Source organism: Cololabis saira, chromosome 13 (genome assembly GCF_033807715.1).
Source record: "Cololabis saira isolate AMF1-May2022 chromosome 13, fColSai1.1, whole genome shotgun sequence".
NCBI classification, from domain to species: Eukaryota; Metazoa; Chordata; class Actinopteri; order Beloniformes; family Belonidae; genus Cololabis; species Cololabis saira.
This window is the reverse complement of record NC_084599.1, coordinates 11,507,275-11,530,461: the sequence shown is the minus strand read 5'-3', so window position 1 is coordinate 11,530,461 and position 23,187 is coordinate 11,507,275. Positions and strand designations below refer to the sequence as shown.

The 23,187-nt window shown below is 40.7% G+C and overlaps 1 protein-coding gene across 1 annotated transcript in view; it reads left to right on the top strand.

The window, feature by feature from the left end:
- Positions 1–23,187, top strand: part of unc13a (unc-13 homolog A (C. elegans)) — a 56,654-nt gene that overhangs the window by 31,215 nt on the left and 2,252 nt on the right. The window contains exons 23-42 of the mRNA XM_061737699.1: positions 29–97; positions 405–494; positions 839–973; positions 4,699–4,832; positions 4,967–5,052; positions 6,394–6,520; positions 6,643–6,739; positions 7,397–7,540; positions 7,637–7,714; positions 7,816–7,893; positions 9,306–9,394; positions 9,491–9,637; positions 9,769–9,892; positions 14,577–14,606; positions 15,844–15,900; positions 16,003–16,083; positions 17,423–17,570; positions 18,314–18,370; positions 21,981–22,073; positions 22,448–22,607. Coding sequence (XP_061593683.1) covers positions 29–97; positions 405–494; positions 839–973; positions 4,699–4,832; positions 4,967–5,052; positions 6,394–6,520; positions 6,643–6,739; positions 7,397–7,540; positions 7,637–7,714; positions 7,816–7,893; positions 9,306–9,394; positions 9,491–9,637; positions 9,769–9,892; positions 14,577–14,606; positions 15,844–15,900; positions 16,003–16,083; positions 17,423–17,570; positions 18,314–18,370; positions 21,981–22,073; positions 22,448–22,607 — 2,024 coding nt within the window. The remainder of the gene's footprint in view (positions 1–28; positions 98–404; positions 495–838; positions 974–4,698; positions 4,833–4,966; positions 5,053–6,393; positions 6,521–6,642; positions 6,740–7,396; positions 7,541–7,636; positions 7,715–7,815; positions 7,894–9,305; positions 9,395–9,490; positions 9,638–9,768; positions 9,893–14,576; positions 14,607–15,843; positions 15,901–16,002; positions 16,084–17,422; positions 17,571–18,313; positions 18,371–21,980; positions 22,074–22,447; positions 22,608–23,187) is intronic.

Below are 23,187 nucleotides of genomic sequence, written 5' to 3'. Positions count from 1 at the left end.
TCTGTGCCGTGTGCTGTTAAACCTACAGAAAGAGCGATTTGTCAAGCTTCTCGATCAGCTGCACAACTCCCTGAGGATCGACCTGTCCATGTACCGAGTAAGATTCCTCCTCACCGCACCGTCCCCACGCGCATCTCCTTCTCTAGTATCGTCTGTAATATTCTCTTTCAGATTATATGTCCCTCTTTGTGAGAAATATTAAAACAAAAGAGGCAGATGTGTTAATTACAGTGACAGCTCCTCTGAATCATGCACAGACGCGCTCAGGAAACACTGCACACCCACACAGATAGCGGGCTGGCGGTGGGAAATCGTGCGACACTGCTGGATGTCTCTTGACAGCCGCGCCGGCCAAGAGTCCATGTGAAGTTGCGTGTGTTGGTTTTCTATTCTCTTAACTGCAGAACAACTTCCCAGCCAGCAGTCCTGAGAGATTACAGGATCTGAAGTCCACGGTGGACCTCCTCACTAGTATCACTTTTTTCAGAATGAAGGTAAAGCCCTTTCATCTCTGTCTGCGTTTTACGGGGTTGTTTTCAGCATTTATTCCTCTCAGACTACAAGCTGGACTGTTGTTTGGTTTACTCAGTTTCACATGATGTATCAAGCATTTTTAATTAATTTGCTTAAAGATTCTACTCTTAACACAACTAAAATCACAACAAACACAACTTTCTTCTTCTCTCAACCTGCTATTTTATTTGGAAATACAAGCTTCCTCTTCTGAAGGACGTACTATTTCTTTGTCTTTTGCTTCACTGTGATTTCATGGACACTTCAGACGACGTGTCTCGTTGAACTGTCTGCGCTGTCTGTCGGTGTGTGTCTGTGCTCTCAGGTCCAGGAACTGCAGTCTCCGCCGAGAGCCAGCCAGGTCGTAAAGGATTGTGTCAAAGCGTGTCTCAACTCCACCTACGAGTACATCTTTAACAACTGTCATGAGCTGTACAGTCGCGAGTACCAAACAGACCCGGTAAGAGCTGACGGCGAGGGACTGAATTTGTGTTTTAGTTTGTGTCCCAATAGATGGGCAGGTACAGAGTGGTGCAAAAGTTAGCTGCTCTTCATTTTATTATATTTTTGTGTGTGAAAAACATAAGCTCAAACTTCTGATTGTATTAGGTATTAGTATTAAACGAAAAAACTATCTTTTTTTTTTTTAATCTTTTTTCAATTCACAACCAAATCGTGACAACATAACAACAAATAATACAAATAATAAATATGAATACCTAATGAAAGACAGGAATTCAATACGTAATGAAATAATTATACATTGCTTGAGTAAGTGAAATATATAGCAATAAAGTAGTTAATAAAATAAAATTAAATTAAAAAAAAAGGGAAAATGGGGAGAGTAGAAATAAAACCAATCATACATTTCTCATACAAGTTTGCACTGCACATAAATTGACAACAATCACTCAACACAAGACAGTAAACCTTTTTGAAGCTACAGAGGGTTACTTATGGATCATCCCCAGGTGTTTCCACCAAACCAGACAAGTCTTTAATTGGAAAGAAAGTTTTTAAATGGGCCCCAGATGTTATCAAAAAAAGATTGCTTACCCCTGATTGTATACGGGATCTTTTCTAAGGGCAGAGTTGCCGTTAGTTCGGAAAGCCATTTACCTATTCTTGGTCTATCCACCTCTTTCCAAGCCAATGCAATGACTCTCTTGGCCAACAGCAAGCCTATATCTAAAAATAGAATAGAAAAAACTATCTTTAACTTTTTTCACCGTGCCAGTATTTATTTAACGTCCACTTGTCACCCTCTTTTCTTCACATCATAGAGGTTTGTTAGCATTCACTTGTGCACAGCTCTCTTGAGGTCTGGACTTTTACTCGGCCAGTCCAAAACCTTTATTCTTTCATGTAGACGTCTTGTTTCTTTGGTACACAGAGGAGTATGTGTTTGACTCAGTGACAGCAATGTGTCCAGGTCATGTGGCTGTAAAGCAAAACCAAATGATCACCTCTCTGCTGCCCTGCCTGACTGTGGGTTTGGGGGGGGGGGGTTCTGCTGAAATGTGGTGTTTGGTGTTGGCACAAACAACGCCACTTTGGTCTCTTTTGTCCATGACATTGATCCAGAAGTCTTGTGGTTTGTTCAGATGTGATTTTGCAAACATCAGTTGTGCTATTAGGCAAAAGAGGCTTTCTCCTGTCAACCCTTCCAAACAAACCATAGCTGTTTGGTCTTCTTCTAATTGTTCATTCAGCATCATCAGGGAAGCTTATCCTGTCTGACATGCTGCTCTTTGTTTTTCCTTTTTTTATTTTTTTAGCCTTGGTCGGACCTTTTGGGTTACTCCCTCCTCCTTAGAGTTACTCCCAATCCACTTACAACTCTTTTATCACCTTTTCCAGATCAAGGATCAAACAGAGTTTATTGTCATTATAGACTATAGATACATAAGAATGCAATTACTTTCCCAAATCCCGTAGGAAGTGGTAAAATTACCAGTGAAATTAGGAAATGCAGTTTGTTACTATAGCATGTGACAAAGAAGCTCTTATTACTGCCTCCAGTAACAGTTAATAGACTTTCATAAATTGAAACTGAGCCATTTCAGATAAATATGAAAATAATTTGGTGGGAGATTTTGAGATTGATAACTACATTTGTTCTTTTACAGTTGTTTAAATGTGGTTGAGTCGTTGTAAATCACTGCCTAATCCTCATTTGGTCATCTCTTCAGATTTGACCAGCGGTTTTTCCACAACACATCATTAAAAGAGAGAAGGATCCTTGGCTAATCAGATTGCTTGACTAAATGTATTCTTTGTGAAAAAGATTAGTCCTTTGTTGCTAAAAACGGCTTTGTCCTACGTGTTAGGTGCACTGCTAGTATTCTGTGTCTGCATACAAGCACGTGTCCGTGCGTGTTTATGAGCTCTTATTATCTTCACTGTCTGGGTGAAGCAGGTTCTCCCACCCGTCTCTCCTGCAGAATATTCCAGCGAGGATTTCTAAAACTATGCTTCTAGCCTTCATTAAAATGCCCTTCCCCGTCATTCTTCCCCGTGAATTTCAAATAAGCATCTTTCCCTTTGAATAAAACATTTCATCCTGAGGGACGCTGCAATATTTTGTTGAAATCCTTGCAAGATCATTCTTCACTCTTCAACCCCTGCAACCTATTTCTTTTCTGCAGCACATCGTCAGCGATTTCAAAGACGTCGGCTAGACAGTTGCTTTTCTAAGTATTTTATAAGCTGTTTGAGGTGCAGTTGCTGAATATTTATGAGCCTTCAGAAACTTCTGTCTCACCAAAACTTATGTTGACATGATGTGGATTCTTTGGCTCATGGATTCTTTCATCCAGTACTGATAGTTGTGAAAGTTTCTAAGTCCTGACTCTGGTGGTTCAATTTAACAAAGGTATGTATGTTTGTAGGGAAGAAAATTAATTAATTAATTAATTAGTTAATGGGATGAAGAAAAAACTGTAAAATAGGTAGCTGCAGCATCTGAAATAAGAAACAGTCCAATAAAAGAAACTAAGGCAACAAATGTCAAAACACAATCAAAAATATAAGAAACAAACAGAAAGAGGGAAATAAAACAATTCATCGGGTTTTGTCTTGTTCTTTTTTAAATGTTGGATGCCCTTCCTGACTCAAGCCTCCTGTTTATCCAGGCCCGGGGCCGGCACTATGAGAGCGCTGGCTTTGCTGGCAACAATCTGGCTTCCTTTGATTGGAGACCAAACAAAAGCTCTCTGTCCATTATGCTACGGCTCAACTTCATAAAAACAAATCACAATCTGTCACCGAAATTCAACAAAAAGGTCTGAGGTTAAGCTCCTCAGCCAATTAAAATCTAGCTGATTGGAAAAAAGTTCTGGATCCATATCTAGATGTATGTCCCACCTCTGACTACGTGTTCATTTAAACCCAACGCTAACTTTTCAAGTAATCCTTCTAATAAACATGCAAACATTTAAACATTACTGACGACATAAACTGGCTAAAATTCATAATGATAATGAGGTGTTTAATGATTTTAGTTAAGGTTCTGAGTAAGATATAGTTATTTGCATGGGTTAAGGCTAAAGGCTTATGGTTAAAGCAGGGGTCGGCAACACAAAATGTTGAAAGAGCCATATTGGAACAAAAACACAAAAAACAAATATGTCTGGAGCCGCAAAAAATGAAAAGTCTTGTATAAGCCTTAGAATGAAGGCAAATGGCGAAAGGCGAAATGTCGAGAAAAAAGTCGAAATGTTGAGAAAAAAGTTGAAATGTCGAGAAAAAAGTCGAAATGTCGAAATTAATGTTGAAGTACAATCTCAAGAAAAAAATGCAAATGTTGAGAAAAAAGTGGAAATGTTGAGAAAAAAGTGGAAATGTCGAGAAAAAAGTGGAAATGTTGAGAAAAAAGTGGAAATGTCGAGAAAAAAGTCGAAATGTCGAGATTAAAAAGGAAAGGAAAAAGGAAGAAAAAAGAGAAAAAAAAGGAAAAAAAAGAAGTAAAAAAGAAGAAAAAAAGAGAGAATAAAGAGAAAAAAAAAGAAGAAAAAAAGGAAAAAAAAGGTCAAACATTTTTGAAAAAGCTCCAGGGAGCCACTAGGGCGGCGCTAAAGAGCCACCTTGAGCCAACCCGCAGCTCTATAGCCGCGGGTTGCCGACCCCTGGGCTAAAGTGTTAAAATGATTATGACTCTAGTTTTTGTCTGTTTTTGTTTTGTAGGCCAAGCAGGGTGCTGTGCCTCCAGAGGAACAGGGGCCCAGTATCAAGAATCTGGACTTCTGGTCCAAACTCATCACACTCATAGTCTCCATCATCGAGGAGGACAAAAACTCTTACACTCCCTGCCTAAACCAGTATGTATCTGTATTTTCTTTTTACCTGTCTCGCCTTTTTTGTTCACCCAGAAACTCTTAAAATTAAATCTCAGTTCTTTTCAATGACATCATCTGCTTGCTCAGTTTCATACACACTGTCCTTCTCCATCAAGATTTCCCCAGGAGCTCAATGTAGGTAAAATCAGCGCAGAAGTGATGTGGAATCTGTTTGCTCAAGATATGAAGTACGCGATGGAGGGTGAGTGCAAAGGAACCCACAAGACTTGTTATGTCGTTTTTATTGTTAAGAGCCTTGGTGTTTCAAGCATTGTTTGCATTAATAGCCAAATAGAAACACAGAAAACAGTAGCATTTAAGTGCTTGATTCATTTTAGTAGTTTCATTTTTAGGTTCTTACTTATACTTTGGGGAAACAAATTCACTGTTTGTTTGCTATGACAGGCTTCCGCTCATGTAATCATCATCATACACAAGTACTGTATATGTTACATCGATCAAGCATAGAATTATGATTGATTTGTGTTTTCCTCTGCACAAAGTCGACTACATTACGTGAAGGATATACATTTTTATGAAATATTACATTTTTATGAAATATTTCTAAAATTGTTGCTCTTAAAATATCCTACATCATCAAATTTAATTTGAATATACAAAAATACAGTGCATTTTTGAAAGTCTAAACCTTCTATATACTTGTATACTTCTATACTATGTTTACTTCCAGATATAATTACTTTCATTTACAGTCATTAAAATGAAGTTCTAAGGTGTGAAAACTCAAGTAAAAGGTAGCATCACTATAAAAACTGAGGTTTTGTCAGTTTTATGTAGTGTGCCAAAGAATGAAGACATCAGTAGTAAAATAAATGTTGCTGGCGATCAGTTTGGAAGGATTATAAGACCATTTTTGAGTCCATCTTTCTATATTGAGAAAGGCTATTTGCAGAGAAATTGCATTAGATCCAATTCCTAAATCAATCAATCATGCATGTTTTGTGGGAGGAAGCTGGAGTACCTGGAGAGAACCCACACAGGCACAAGCAGAACGAGTCCTGTCGGGCCTGGGAGTTGAACCAGGAGTCTTGCTATGAGGCAACAGTGCTAAACACTAAGCCACCCTGCTGCTGCTGTCTTACTCACATTTTCTAAAGGACAAATCAAAATCCATTGTGAAACTAAAGCTTTTTTTATATATCTTGCTGTTTTTGAGTCTGGCTGACATTTGATTACAGTAAGTCCATTCATTGACTGTGTTTGCCATCTAATCTAATATAATGGATGGATCTTTTACAGCAGCCAGATTTCCACGTTACAGAATAAGACTGAAACATGACTTCAGATTTTCTTGTTCTGTCATCTGATTAGAAATGAAAGAGATTATATTATCTGTCCAACCTGATGGTAAATCTGGTCCCATCTATTCTTAAATGACAATTTTCCACCCTCCCGTCATATTCCACAGGTCCATGCAGATACACGTAAGGGCTGATTCATATTGGTGCTAACTCCAGGTTGACAGCTGAAGGGAAACATTTAATGCATTTATGTGCTCAGCTTTTCTTTTTTTTTCATCCAGAACATGAGAAAAACCGCTTGTGCAAGAGCGCAGATTACATGAACCTGCACTTCAAAGTTAAATGGCTGTACAACGAGTACTGCAAAGATCTGCCTTTCTTCAAGAGCAGAGTGCCTGAGTATCCTGCGTGAGTAACAGCTTGTTTTGCAGAGAACAAGACGCCCTCAATCAAAAATCTCAGCCACAGAAAGTACCTGCAATTCTTTTATTTTAATTAATAAATATATACTTTGATGGTACTGTCCACAGCTGGTTTGAGCCATTTGTCATCCAGTGGCTGGACGAAAATGAGGAAGTGTCCCGCGATTTCCTGCACGGTGCTTTGGAAAGAGACAAAAAGGATGGGGTAAAAGTTTCCAGCTTTTCTTTTTCCATTTTTCATCCAAAGTTTCACCTCCTATACTGCTCCCCATATCGCCTTCAAATACAAGAGTAGAACAAAAACACAAAAAAAAAAAAAACAGACACATGCAGCATTAATGCAGACCTGCAGTCTTCTAAAGAAAAGTAATAAAAAGAGAAGTTTAGAAAAGGATGTGCCTTAAGGAAAAGGTAACTGTGTCAGCGGGGAATTGTGTATTAATGGCTTCATGCCAGAGTTTGAGTTCAGGAAAGGCTGTCCCCACCTCATTACCCAGACTCCCCTGGGTTTCACCTACACACTCACCTCGTGTCAATTAAGGAAAAGGTGCTAACCAGGAGCCAATTAGAATGAGCCTGACAGGCTCTCCCACCTGTCCGTCCAGCCGTCTGCGTGGCTGGTCAGCTCTGGGAGATCGCAAACTCTGCACATGCAGTGACAGACATCAAAGGTCCGCTTTAATATAGTGTCTAATACGCTGCCTACATGGTCTTAGGTGGGCAAAGGTCACGCTTTGCTCACCATTATTGAATCCCAGCCTCCCACCTGCTCCCCAAACTCATCCGTCTCCGTTAAAGTTAACCCTTCTGTTTCGTTTCCACATGTTTTTAACCTCCCTGCTCATGTTTTTCGGCCCTGCAGTTCCAGGTCACGTCGGAACATGCGCTCTTCTCCTGCTCGGTGGTGGACGTGTTTTCCCAGCTCAACCAGAGCTTTGAGATCATTAGGAAATTAGAGTGTCCAGACCCCCAGATTGTAGGACACTACATGAAGCGGTTTGCTAAGGTAGATTCAACATCTTTGTGATCTGCTGGTTTAATTATCACTCGTGGAACACAACATGGAGGTTTTCACCTGCTGCTCTTCTCCTTTCCTGCCTAGACCATCAGCAATGTGCTTCTGTCCTATGCTGATATCATTTCCAAGTGTTTTGCCAACTATGTTACTATGGAGAAAGTGGTGAGTGACTTTGTAGTTTTAAACTGGTCAGCTGAGCTAAAGAGAGCAACACATGAGGTTCTAACTGTATTTTATGATTATGTGTTACGTCTCCTTGTCAGCCCTGCATCCTGATTAACAACATCCAGCAGCTCAGGGTTCAGTTGGAGAAAATGTTTGAAGCCATGGGTGGAAAAGATGTGAGTGATTCTGCTTTTAGTTTCCAACAACAGGCAGTATTTTTTACTTGCTTTGTTGTGGGGGGTGTGGGATGGGGGTAGTGTTTGTCTTTTTATCTTTCTGCATAGGGCTGTGTTAAGTGTTTACATTTGCCAGATATTCTTTCCAAGTTTCCTGCCAGCACATCGAACAGAACGAGGTTGAAGAAATGTTATGTGTGACTACAGAAATACTTTTTAAATTAATGTGCACTTTTCAAACTCGAGGTACTAGTCCTCAAGTCAAACTCCAGCACGTCATGAAGTCAGGTTCTTCCATACTTCTTCAAATCTCCAGACCAAGTTTCAAAATAATAAATTGGCCTTTTGGATATTCAATCAAACACAAAGTGGTGTCATGCCGAAGCAGCACCAGAGTTTGTTCATGGAAGCTGGTGTGAGTCTCACTGGCGTGGGCAGATTTGACACCGATGTGGGCGGGAGCGAGCAGTCAAAGAAAAGCTGCTTTATTTAGGTAGCTTTAACCATCATATTGGAGGCAGCACGTGAAGTTGAGAAGATAATTGCCGAACAGAAGTGAATTGAAGTGAGTTTCCCGAATGGACAGCGTGCAGCAAACGGTCAGAAATCCAGCGGCGGCAGGATTACAAAAACAGTCCGAAAAAAAAAAAAAGTACTATTTGATAGGAATGGGCGATATTTTACCGTTCACGATATACCGTCAAAAAAATTCCCCACGGTAAGAATTTGTCATCTCACGGTAAAAACGATAAATTCCCGTTGATGATGTTTTTGTGTAAAGCTGATTTTTGGTTCTGGGTTAAATCCACGCACAACGTAAAGGAAGGAAGGAAGGAAGGAAGGAAGGAAGGAAGGAAGGAAGGAAGGAAGGAAGGAAGGAAGGAAGGAAGGAAGGAAGGAAGGAAGGAAGGAAGGAAGGAAGGAAGGAAGGAAGGAAGGAAGGAAGGAAGGAAGGAAGGAAGGAAGGAAGGAAGGAAGGAAGGAAGGAAGGAAGGAAGGAAGGAAGGAAGGAAAGAAGGAAGGAAATGACCCAGAAAGAAAGAGAGAATCCTGTTGATACTTTGTGTAACAAACAAGGCGGATCTGAGTCATTACAGTTTTGCAGTACAGGTGTAACTAATTTAATTGGTTTTTATCAATTCAATGTAATTGGTGTAGTTTAGTAGCATTTAGTATTTTTTTAGAGCAGTGTTTTGGCTCCAAAGACTGAATGTGGTGATAGATTTATAGTTACAAAGGTGGAGTTGAATTGGTATTTTTTTTATCGTCATTTTTATCGTTATCAGGATAAATGCCAGAAATTATCGTGATACATTTTTTAGTCCATACCGCCCATCCCTACTATTTGAACTGATTCCTGTTTCAACGCTCTTAATAAGGTTTTGTGTGTTTGTTTTCATGTTTCACATCAGCTGTGTGTGGAGGCCAGTGATATCTTGAAAGATTTGCAGGTTAAGCTCAATAACGTCATGGACGATCTGAGTAGGGTCTTCTCCGTCAGGTAGAGACACATCACACACACATTTTCACATCTGAATACACACTCCAAGCTGCATCTCTGCAGTTTATGAATAAGTGCACGTCCTTTCCTTTATAGTTTCCAGCCTCACATTGAGGAGAACGTGAAACAGATGGGCGACATCTTGGCTCAGGTGAAGGGAACATCAAACGTGGGAAACGCCAGCAGCGTGGCCCAAGATGCTGACAACGTCCTGCAGCCTATCATGGAGTTCCTCGACAGCAAGTAAGTCAATACGGCTCTAAAAGAGTGACGTTTTAAATCTAGATATCCAACTGTGGAGGATTCACAGCAAGTCGTTAGCTTAAAATGTACCTTTTTCCCCCTCCCCCTCTCCTTCCCTCCCTCCTTGCCAGCCTGACTTTGTTTGCAAAGATCTGTGAGAAGACTGTGCTGAAGCGTGTGTTGAAGGAGCTGTGGAAGCTGGTGATGAACACCATGGAGAAGACCATCGTTCTGCCCCCACTAACAGACCAAACGGTGAGAGCGCACAGTCATGACAAAACGCACGTGCTAAGACTGATCCCACCTCTTTAACGGGGAGAAATACTCACAGACATTTCTACATCCACATCACTAGGATCTCTTTTCCCGACGAGCTTTCTGATCATCCTAAATTGGGGGTGAAAGTTTCCATGAACGGAGATGAAAAGTTCTCGTGTTCCTGGAACACAAACTGCAGCAGAAAGCAGGAAATTTCATTTCAGAGCACGCAGCACACATAAGCCCACACATGCACAGACGTGTTCACACACACCTCTCACTGCCAAGTATCAAATGAGATTAGAGGCGGAGGTGGATAACAACGAAAGGGCTATAAAGACAGACATTTTGTGTGTGATGCGAGTCAAGATGACCCGTGTAAAGACGGAACTCCTGCTTCTCATGCAATATGCCATCCGATGTTCTTTTCATCCCCTGGACACGATATAGTGCCTTCTTTTATTCGAGCAATCAAGACCAAACCCTCTGAAAAATTGTGAAATGACTAAAAAGGATTGCACCATATCATTGTAACATCAGCTCACGGCTGCTCTCCAGTATGTCGGCCAACAAACGTTTAGAGGGAATCTTGCTTTTATGGATGAATCACAACAGAGTGGCAGAAATTTATTTACCCAGTGGATCTGGCCCACTTTGAAAAAATACTCATACATTATGGAAAGCAGCCTCTTACTTATTTATTTATTTTCCTTTTCTGTTTTTGTTTTGGATATATATGTTATTTATGTTTGGTTAATATCTGAAGAGCCTCATATCATTAATACTAAAATGAGCACCTTTAACTACCAGCCCCTGGATCAGTCATAAGAAAGCAGCCTCTATAGATAAATAAAAATAAAAAACTCCATGGAAGTAAAAAGAGAAAAGGAAAACTGGAGGGAAAAGTCTCGAAGATCATTTCTTCAACTGAGGTTGTGAAAAGCTGTTTTGCTATATCAATTTACAACCCCAAATTAGAAAAAAGTGGGAACAAATTAAAAAGAAAAACAGTGACTTTTACATTTGCCTTTGACTTTTCTTTAACATCAGACACCATGAACTCAGCGTATTTCATGTTTTGTCTTTTTTTCGACTTTTTAATGCATGTTAATATACAAAGATTTAAGACAACTAGAGGAATTTGAGCGCATGAAGGGGCAAGGCTACAAGCTTGAGCTGGATAAACATGATCTCTGATGCCTCAGGCGCCACTGCATCAAGTAAGTAAGCAATACAGTACAGAGATGAACTGACAAAGGCAACAAAACAAATAGGGAAACTTGTTGCCTTGTTCAGAGGCAGCTTCAGTGTCTCGAGACGCTGAAGCATCGGGGATAAACTGTTTTTTATATACTGTATATATAGAAGAAATGGGCACTGTGATGAAAAGGACCATTCAGAATGTAATCAGTAACAAGTCCTTAAGCCAGCCTCTTTGACTCTGGCTTTAAAGCCTTTGTGATGAGAAGTTCAGTGAGATTTTAGAGTAGCATGCCAGATGCAGTTTTTAAGATCAGACATGCCCTGTTGTTTTTTTAACCAAACAATGTAAATCCACAGTCTGATGGGCTTTTTTTGGGGTTATTATTCTCACTGCCAGACATCTGATAGATTCTCACTTTGCAAAGGTAAAAGCTTTACTGTCCCAACTGTTTTCGAAAATTGTGTTTAAATGCTAATTGACAAATGAAATGAAACTGAGGAGACAAAACCTGAAATATCTGGGGTTCAAAACGTCTGCAGTGAAATCAAAATCAGAATAAATGGAGGGATCACTGGAATTTCCATTTCCCAAATCATCCCACCTTTTTCTGAGTTTTAATTTAGCTCCGACTGCAAAACCCAGTTCTGCGCCTGCATCCAATGCAGGCTCCACACAGGTGTGGATCGGTCCATTATAACGCTAGTCCTGAGGCCCAAACGTGTATTTTTGATTGATGTGGGGCTCTTTGCAGCTTGACTGACCCTTCTCTCTGGTTGTTGTTGTGATTATTATTACATCCTGCTCCCACCGCTCTCCCTCCACAGATGATTGTAAGTACAGCACTCCTGCGTGTTTGTCTGTCTGTCAGTTCATGGTGGCCGATTTCTCTGCTATATGTGGCTTAACCCTGTTCTTTCCCTGTTTTGTACCCACATTACACCATCCCCTTCTCACCAACCGATTCTCTGACCTGTCCCAACTCTGTCTCTAGTCTGAGAGGACAGAAGCATGGTGCATTCCTAACTCGTTCTGATAGGCTACCCGCCCCCCCTTCCTCACTTAAGCAATCTTTGTCAATCAGTCTCTTTCTGCTACTTCTTCCTCCCGAGCACTCTCCTGAAACAGGAAGTGGTACTCCTCTTTCGCGCCTGTCGTTGCCTGGTTTCTTCTCATGCATCGTCTCCTGTTACCGGGTCTCTGGTGGGGTGACTCTGATCTCTTGAAGGCTTTGGTGTCTTGACCCACCTCCAGCCCGTCTTCTTTGCCCCACCCCCATTCCCTCAATTCCCTCTCCACCTCTCCTACCTGTTTAAACCGTTTCCTGCCCTCCTACCCGTTACCGTGGGTTTGTTGCTTGCATCTGATCTATTTCAACACCAGTCTTCTCTCAGTATAGTTGACAACACTGTACTGCACTGTATGTCTCTGCAGACCTGTCATGTCGGTCTGTTTTCTGGTCTGGTTTCATGTTTTCTTGTAACAGTGAGTATTGTGATGCCATGAAATGTCCCGGTGCACCAAATATTATTTCTGAAGAGATTATTGGGTTCAGACGCTGTCAGTCGAACAAGATGCACTTAATGCGTCTTGCGTGCAAAAATGTTTCTCAGTTCAACCTCAATGTATTTATTCTCATGTATGCTTTATTTGGTGCAAAACGTAGTCCCATATAGGAAGTTTTTTTTTTTTTTTTTTAATGATCAGAACCTGTTTCTTGCTCAGCATGACCCATAATGCTGTGTTTTTAATTATTAAGCAAAATGTTTTAAAAACAGCAGTGAGTTTATCCAAGGGTACTGTTGGCAGAAGTTACTCCACAGAGCTTTAATGCAGTTTTCAAATTTCTCTTTTGAAAAAGAAAATTTGAACATTTTGGAAAACATGAACACTCCGAACGCATGAATGGAAGTCGGGTAAAGCCCTCTTGTCTGTGCGCTAAATGCAGACCAGAGCTAACTTTGCACAAAGGCTTTAAACCGTAGGTCGGGGCTCTCCTGTCCTAACACAGAGGCTACATGCACCTCTCATGCGGGTCATTGATTATTGTGCAAAAGTCTTGTTTTTTTTTTATTGGTTTACAAAATATACATATGGTCAATATTTTGAGTGACCATCCTTCAAAGCAGTATCAGTTTTTCTAGGTACGCTTGCACAGAGTCATGGATTTTTGTAGGATCATAGTCAGGCGCATGATTAACCTAACGAAAGTTACTGACCATCGGCTTTGTGTTTAGTTTAAAACACGATTATTGACTGAAGCAGAAACAAGCTGTGTGCGGCTACGTGAGACAATCAAACTCACCTAACTGAGCTTCTGGAGGCCAGTTTCATGTCACACGTCTACGACCCATGGCAGTTCAGAAAGGTCCGACTCAGGTAAAGACGGGGGTGTCCAGATGTGCCGTTGGTTTTGGAAAACGAGCATTTATGCCAAGTTAGGCCTATAGTGTCCAACCTTTGAGCTCCATTTATTGTGGACAGATGTGTGATATGAAGTAATTTCATGTCAAGTATTGTCTCTGCTTTCTATTAATCTTTTTTGCCTTAAATATAATAAAAATGAACAATAGACAACTTGTATGGAGGATTTTTTGTGCCAAAATTAAATAAATAAATACATTATTAATTAATTAAAATGGGAATGAAATATATCATTAATTAATTCAATGTGTCATTAATTAATTAAAATGTGAATTAAATATTTCATTAATTCAGGACCTGTTGATTATGTGGATTCGATTTGCCTTGACTTGATGTGCAGGGGAACCAATGAGGTGTTTGGAATCCGCCCACTGAGTTTGACGAGTGAAACTGACAGTTTTACATTTCATGATTCACATGCAACACGAAATCATTAATTAAATGTGTCATTAATTAATTAAATGCTGAAATAATAAATATTTTTTTACTTAAAATGAATTGTATTTTAATTAATTATTGACATATTTAATTCTAATTTTAATTAATTAATGACACATTTAATTAATTAAGGATATATTTAATTCCCATTTTAATTAATTAATGATGTATTTATTTATTTAAATAATAAAAAATCCTCCATAAACTTGAACCCAGTCACATAACATTGTGCAATTTTACTGTTGCACTATAAAGTATAAGTAAACATCATGAAAATTGAGTTGAACACTGCAAAAGCAAGCATGCGTATATACGTATGCATCCTATTATTCCTGTCAACCTGTAACTATTCTGCTTCTCCAGCCAAAAGTCTATCAATTATTGTTGTGTAACTTTAAGGCACAAAGTATAGTTTTGCTTTCGAGAGTAAAATAACAAACTGACTGAAAAGAAAATATATTGACATCTCTGACAGTGATGAGTCTCTTTTTGTTGACATTTTGCTAAGTACCACATGAAATTTTGGTTGCACTCGTGTGTATCTGATAAGTGAGAGTGAAAGTCGGAGAGCAGGGACTGGCCGCTGCTTCAAGTATTAACCTCATGCTCTCTTTCCAGGGGAGGCTGAAGAGTGCTTCTCACAGTGATGTAAGGACTAAACCCCTTTAGATCAATGTGTCTTGTCTCTCTCCTCTTTGTCTCCTCTCTGTGTCTTTGTCTCTCAGCTCCCCAGTCAGACAAAGCAACGGAAATATATATAATATATTTCTCCTAACTTCTCTCTAACACAACATTCAATACAGCTGTTTGAATTCCCAGCCTAATGTTAGGTCGTAAGTTAATGCACAAACTAATTCAAAGGCGCTACAAACCACAAGGCGAGGATTTCATGCATTAATTTGACTCTGGTTGTTTTGTTTTGTATCTGGCTCTCTCTGACAGAAAAATACAGGGTGTGGTTCAGCTGCAAGCTGCACTGCGGACATGTCGAAGAGACTTTGTTTCACAAAAGGCTGCAAATCAGCAATGACTTGTGATAAGAAGGCAGCTTCTTTGTACACAAACTCTGTGGAGAGACAGAAAAACTGACGTTAACCAGCCCAGCAGAAAACACATTTATCCACTCGTTGTAAGCAGTTTAGCAAAGTGCAGCGATACAGGACACTCAGGCGTGTCTTGTTTCCTTTGCCAGAAATGCAACATGAACACACAAAGTTTCAAAACACTTTTTTTTGTAATAATCTGAGAAATGTCTTAGAGTTCTGTAAAACTATACTTTAAATATTAAGTGAGAAAAAATATATAGAAATTCAAGATGCTGTCTGCAGGACTTAGTAATAAATTATCTTACCTGAATATAGCTTTAAAGTGGATTTCCAGGAAAAAGCTTGCTCTGTGTGTGTGTGTGTGTGTGTGTGTGTGTGTGTGTGTGTGTGTGTGTGTGTGTGTGTGTGTGTGTGTGTGTGTGTGTGTGTGTGTGTGTGTGTGTGTGTGTGTGTGTGTGTGTGTGTGTGTGTGGGAACGGGCTTTTCTTCTGTACATTAATGCGTCTACTTTCCTTCATCACTGTGAGCTGAGCCACCTTCCCCTCTTTTTGTACCGAAATGTCTCACTGTGTGTGTGTGTGTGTGCGTGTGCAGTGGAGTGTGGTGTTATGGAATGAATAAAACACAGATAAGTGTGATAGCGGTGGCACTTGAAGGAAAAAGTACCGTGACATCTGTAAAGCGGCTTAAAGTGGCTGTTCATGAGTGTGTGTGAGAGAAACGTCGCTGTCCTCTGTGTGACACTAAGCCATGTAGAGCCGCCCTGTTTTGTCCCAATAATAACTAGTTGTGTACCTCTCTCCTTCCGCCTTCTCTCCTCTTCTCTCTGTCTCTTCCAGGGCACTCAGCTCATCTTTAACGCTGCCAAGGAGCTCGGACAGCTGTCCAAGCTGAAGGTATGGTATCTCTCTCGTTCAGTTTTGCACTGGGCCTTTATGAATATCAAGAAAAGATGAGTAATAGTAACTCATTTTGTTCCCGCCCGCTTTAATCTTTAGGAGCACATGGTTCGTGAGGAGGCAAAGGCACTGACGCCGAAGCAGTGTGCTGTGATCGAGCTGGCTCTGGACACTATCAAGGTAGAGGTCGCCCTTTCAATGAATGTTTACGTCATACAGAGAGCAACATATGGCATGCAGGATAAACCATTCGAAGCCTCAAGCGATAGTAAAATGAAGATGAATCTCTAGATATGTCTCCTCGAGGGCCCTTCATTTTTTTAGATGAGTCCCTAGTCCAACAAACCTGATTCAAATGAATAGGGACAGAGCAGTGCCGACGTTTGTGGCTGGCTGGTGTTGATCCATTCATTTGAATCTGGTGTGTAGTTGACAGTTGCCTGGATTGGAGAACGCCGGCTCTCATGGTAAAAAGTCCAGATTCAGACTCCAATAAGAGCCTGTTCTTTTCTTCTTCTTGTTCTTGATTTGCAATTTTATTTTCATGTGGAAAATATGTACCCTGCAGTCTAAAAGACGTATGATTGAACCAAGAAACTTCAAAATTAACTTTATTGACCAATGTTGCACTAAACTAAAGGATCAATAAGCGACAGTTCATGGTTAAAGCTCTGCAGAAGCCCTTCTATGGTAAAGACTGTGGTCTGTTTTGGGCTTTTGTTCAGGGATACAAAATTTACAGACAGAAATTAGAGTAAATATTTACTTCCATCAAAATGAGTTTTGTCAATTGAAACAGTGCAGAGCTGCAGCTGATGGTCATTTTTTCCTTTTTTTCTTTTTTTTTTTTTATTACAGGCATAGTTACTGAAGGAAAACACTTAAATGCCCAAGAATAAAACCTCAATTTTGTCTGAGATTGAAAGGACATGTATTTGTGCATTAGTATTTTTCAATCTTGATTCTATCATAGAACCACATTGACTGAGTTTGTACAGATGGATCATTTATGAATCACAATGTAGCTGCAAAAGTTGCCTAATTATATGAAGTTGAACACTCTTAGTTTTTCTGAAGGGACACTGATGTGATTTGAGTTCATTTCATTCAGAAAGATGTGGTTGATGGTTGATGGGTAGGCAATGTTCCTGCACCATATTAACACCTCACCTTCATGTACATGTGACCTTACTGGCAGCATCTGTTGTGGGATGAAGTCACAAAGAGGTGCAACTTGTTGTTTTTTTTAAGTACTTTTTCATTGTATTTCTTGTAAATTGAGAATTTCAGTCTCAGAACATCCAAAGTCATTATAACTCCAGTCATTTTGAAAAAAAAAAAAAAAGAAGGAGAGCAATACAAATAGCAACAGCACATTTTAGAACTTAGATACCTGAAAAAATTGTGAAAAATTCAAAATAGTTTCTATTTTTCTGTCAATTTAAACAAGTAAACTGAGCCTGTGTTCCTCTGGATTCATGTGTGACAGTTTTCTTCTTTGTCCACCTGCCTACGTCAGCAATACTTCCATGCTGGCGGTGTGGGTCTGAAGAAGACCTTCCTGGAGAAGAGTCCTGACCTCCTGTCTCTCCACTACGCGCTGTCCCTCTACACCCAGGCCACGGACAAACTCATTAGGACTTTTGTCCAATCACAGAATGCACAAGGTAACTTCATGGTCTTTATTCTCTGTCGAGCTTTTCTGTCTCTTTGTCTTTTTAACCTTCCTTCAGATATCCGCATTTGCTTGGTGTAAACTAAATTTCTTATGTTGCCTTATTTTCTTTGACAGATTTCATTGTGTTTCTTCTAAATCTGCTTTGTATGCGTAGCTCACTGTTCGTTTCCCAAACAGTTCCACGTCCTTGGAATATCCCTCGTGCTTTGTGAAGTCTGACGTGGAGACGGTAGCAGCAGAGCTCTGAAATGCTGAGTCTTAGGCCAGCCGGTTGAGGAGACAGATTATTATTTGCATGATCTGACTATTTTCTGTGAAAAAATGAAACGCCCATCCCTTCTTTTGTCGTGCTGTTTGATTCTGCTGCTCAGCCTCCACCCCGGCATCACACAGCTACGTAACAGCTGTCGTCTTGGTGGACGGGCTGATGTTGACAGACTGGCCCTGGGCGCCGCCGGGAGGGATGCCATTTCAGTGGATGAGCGTTTAAAATTTAATCAGGCAAAATGTCGTGCAGTTTATGAACTATACATGAGAACGTGTCCACAGCGAGCGATTCACGTGGGCCTCGCTGTTTTGCAAGACCATCTTTCCATTACAACTAAATAAATATAGTTATTAAGAAGAACTGACACAGCAACATTTCCTGCAACTACAGAGAAAATGCTGATTGTTTTTACATGTCTCTCCTTTCTCTGTCTACTCCCTCCTCCTGCCCCGTCTGTGGGCCAGTGTTCGGCGGGAAGGGGGTGAGATTCACCACTAGTGAGGATGTTTACCCAGAAAAGGGTATGTGGCACTCGGGCTCAGGGCCTGAGACATCCAGGACTACCAGAAAGCCTCCAGAACGAAGCCCAGCCCCCTCCACCTTCCACTGCCCGACCCTCCATATGCATCCCTCCTCCCCCTGCCTGCTCAAACTCATCTCAAGAGACAAATATCCACAAACTGAACAAATGATTCTTCTCTCTCTTGCAATCTCTGCACCGCTCTATCTTTTTGCTCACATACACAAACATAGATCCCTGCAACAAAGATTAAACCTTTATGCATTCATGCATGAAATGGAAACACTGATGTCTGTATGTACAGAGCTGCACTGAATACATACGCCGCAGACGGTATGTATGAGCAGACACCAACGCATGATGTACAAACATCAGACAGAAATAATGGAAATGCATCAAAGTGTAAAGGAATCCTGATGAAGCATGATGTCACCAAAAGGCTGCAGGGCTGAGTGAGTGCGTCTGTGTGCGCGTGTGCACGTGGCCGGATGAATGACTAGACAGCACAATGTTGCTGGCTGACTGAGTTTTATCTGTGTCCAGCGAGGAGCACGAGGGGAAATCCCTTCTTTTTTTTTTTTCTTTTTTGGGGGGTAATTGCCTCTCCAATAGTGTTGGAAATGAAAAAGGCCGATGAAGAGCAGCAAGGTTATCATTAGGGAGATGGTGACTTTTGGCTAATTCTGTCTGTGAGGGCTCCCTGCCCTCTATTAGCTCACACATATAGAATCACACACATATAGAAACACTCACACAGCCCCCTAATGCAGCGCAGCCCTCCCTACAGCAATGATGAGAAAGCGTGCCACAGCACGAACCAATCAGAAATGACCCCTCAGGTCAGGTGGTCTGAACTCTGTCACTCTAAATCTGGATAAAAAGATTTGACTCCTTCTAACTCACAGCACATTCAGACAAACTCGCGTGGGGCAGCAGCTGAACTGGATTCAGCTGGTGTCGGTGTGTCTTCCATGATCACAGATTTATCTTAAATTACCCACCCACCCCAGAAATGAGCGAATCAGGTCAAGTGGCATTAAGAATCTTTTTGACCTCATTAATTCTCTCTAACCAATTTTGAATAGTAGAAGATTTATCATGGTCAGCTCCAAATATAGGATATCCGACAAACTAAATGACCAGTGTTTCACTGACAGATCACGGGGAGGGAACCCCAGGGCCACAAGTTAGTGACTTCTGTGTGATTGGGAACCGGGAGCTGTCTAATAAACAAGTAATGCAACATCTATCGGTAATTATGTATTCGTTAATCTTGAAATAGTGTTCACTACATTCCTCCAAAATGTAAACAGCGGGCAGGAAAGCCCCACAGAGTGTGCATTAGTGTGCCAAATGTGCCGAAGGGGCAAAATGAGCGGTTCGGATGTGGAGCTAACCCCATCAGTTGTCCTTTCTGAGGCGTTATATAAGTATGACAACATATATTAAGATGAGTATAATGGTGGTTGGGTTTTTTAGATTATCTTACAATATTGTCCCAAACAGTATTATTATTAGATCTCTCTGCAAACTGCCCAGATCCTTTTACCATTCTTTGATTGCTCAGACAGTCACAGGTGTGTCTTCCATTTAATCACGAGTTTCGGCTCTCTGAAAGACATCTCACATGGAAAACCGATTGAGGAATGAGAATTAATAATCCAGTTAGAGAGATTTGGAAATTAATCCGTTTCACACCAAGTTGTATTGTTTTCAAACTGTAAGCACTGCTGACAAGCTAATGTTGAAATGTACTTTTTTATCATCATTTTAATGGGATTTAAAGTATTATTATTATTATTAACAACAAAAATGTAATAAATGAAAAAATGAGTTAATGATCTGTTAAACTGATTCAGAGGCATCAGCCATCGAGGATTTGCTGTTACTTCCCTGAGCTTCTCTTTTCTGGAACATATAAAAGACAGATTTGATAAAAAAAAGGAGGGAAAGTTGATACTACAATTTTTAAATCAGTTAAAACCTGGATTTAGCGGATGTTAAAACAGAGAAAATGTAGCTATTTATGCTCAGTGGGAAAACGGCCCTTACATCATCCTTTGATCCCCTAACCTCCGCTTGTCCCGATCTGGGGTCTGTGATAATACTGTTTGGCCTCAAATTTTAAATAATAATAAGCATTTAGGTTTTACTGCCACAAATCAAATGCATATAAAGAAAAAGTGTCTCAGAAAATGAATGTCTGACTAATGAAAATGCATATTAAGTTCGGTCAAACGGATTTTACTGAGTCATGAGTGGATGACTGGAGTAGGAAGAGGAGCTGAAATCATCAGTGGTTTTTGTGTGCTGCAACTTTTGAGCTCCATTATTTGCAATTGCAATAAATGAAAGCTGTGTGTTAATATAACGAGACTACAGTACAAGGCTGAAATTCAGCGTCTGATCCGGTGAAGATTAGCCATATTTGCTTCTCTGATTTCTGTGTTTGTTAAAGAGGAGAGGGCTGCCATTCCTTGGCACCGCCTTCCTTCCTCCTCGGCTGCAAAGTTTCTTTCTCATCTTCTGTGGACGTCTTCCACAGAGTAGACGGGACCAGATGGACGACTGCTGCTCTCTTTGGTCCCGCTGGCAGTTTGACCAGCAATCCCTGGAGAGCTGCAGAGAGCTGCGTGCCAGCAACGCTGCCGTCTTAACTCCCACAGACACCTTGTTTAGTGGGCTGCTGGTTCAACACAGACACACACACAAATCAAGTTGTTGCCACAAAAATACCATCAGTAGAGCAAAGACACTAATTAAAACACTTAAAAATGAATGCCCATCTGTCACTGTATCCTTCTGGAGAAGTATGTGCGTATAAACCACTTGTTACCATGCTGCACAAAACCACAGACAGCAAAGATTAGTCCACCGTGTCCCTCCCAGACAAAAGCCTGATTAAAGCCACTGAGATGAGCCACAAGTCAAAAGTCCTGCTGCTAGCGATATCGACCCAAGGGCCCCAGTAGAGTAGGCTGAAGAGTGATCACTTCATTTAGCGAGATGGGCATCGCCAGATCTGAGATGCCGAGCTGCTTCTCTGGTCATCTTTCTCGTCTTCTTCCCCACCTCTTACCATGCTTGGGTAAAGGTCTTTACCAAGGAATGGGTGTGTCCACCTCTGCAGATCCACCTGAGCATGCTGTGACCTGATTTACGTAGGGGGAACTACAGTCTCAGCTGACTTTCTCTTCTTATCTATCTTCTCCTCTGTCCTCTACTAACACTCCTGCATCCCAACAAATACAATGCATCCATGAGTGGGCACAGATAAGCATCCCAAATGAATTCAAAATGTCATCTCTCAGCTGATGAATGTGTTGAGAGGCCGCTGCTTTAAGTTGACAGCTCAAATGCAAACGCCAGATTGTCACTAGAGGTGTTTTGCCTCTCCAAAAACTTTCTAACAATGCTGCTTACATTGAACATGAATGTGCACTCATAGCATTTTTGTCTAATTGTCCACTTCTAGACCACCCGTGTGATCACTGTGCCGTACTGATTATTGTAGAGCACAGTAGCATTTGGTCTGTCATCAGAGCACAGAGAGGCCACGTTTGCATATTCAAGGTGGTAACGGCTCCTTCATCATCCGTCTTTCCCATCAGGCTCCGGGGTTGATGACGCGGTGGGAGAAGTGTCCATCCACGTGGAGATTTTCACTCATCCAAACACCGGAGAGCACAAAGTCACAGTCAAAGGTACAAAAGCAAATATTACTTTCATGGATGAAGAAGCCCTCTTTTACCAATAAAAGGAAGAAAGATAATCTTGCAGACTTTTTCCAGAAGTTTCAAGTGGTCACTTTCACCCTCACAGTCCAAACTTAAAACTCGGCTTCTAAGGAGAAATATGACATTTTGGTGGTCATACAGTATGTCCTAATTCTAATTTTCTCTGTCTTGCCAAGAAGCTGAATATGGGCGCTGAGGGAGAGCCAGTATTTTTATTTTTATTTTCTCCTCACCCCTCCAAATGTCACAGATTTTCTCAACAAGTCTCTTTTTCACTACCACCCACGTTTCCCTCTCACTTTCCCTCCTCCTCCCCTCTCGTTCTGTCTCCCTCACCTCAGTGGTGGCTGCTAACGACCTGAGGTGGCAGACGCAGGGAATATTCAGGCCGTTTGTGGAAATCTACATCATTGGCCCTCACCTGAGCGACAAAAAGAGGAAATACGCCACCAAGTCGAAAAACAACAGCTGGGCTCCCAAATACAACGAAACGTTCACGTTGTAAGTAGCTGTTGGCGATGATTGTGTTTTCAACTAAGAACTAGCGACGCAGAGATGTTTGTGTGATCCCCGGCCAGAGGTGTCAAGTAACAAAGTACAAATACTTTGTTACATTACTTAAGTAGAAATTTTGGTTATCTATACTTCACTGGAGTAATTATTTTTTAGACGACTTTTTACTTTTACTCCTTACATTTTCACACAATTATCTGTACTTTTTACTCCTTACATTTTAAAAACAGCCTCGTTACTCTATTTCATTTCGGCCTTTAAAAAAAAACTATCCAGTTAAATTGCTCCATCCGGATAGAGTGAATTTGGTTGTGGTTGTTTCAGATGTTCTTGTCCAGTTTTGTTCTTACATCCGTTCCCCTCAGATTCCTGCAACTAAACTTGGATGTACATTCCAATAAAGGTTAGGATAAATGATAACATGCCTCTGAAGTTTGACTTTTTGCACCATTACAATACTTATAGGCAACTAGTCATCATATCTCCTGCTCTCTGAAACACATGTTAATGCTCAATAGTACACATACATGGTTCTTTAATATATTTGCATTATACTAAGATGCATTCA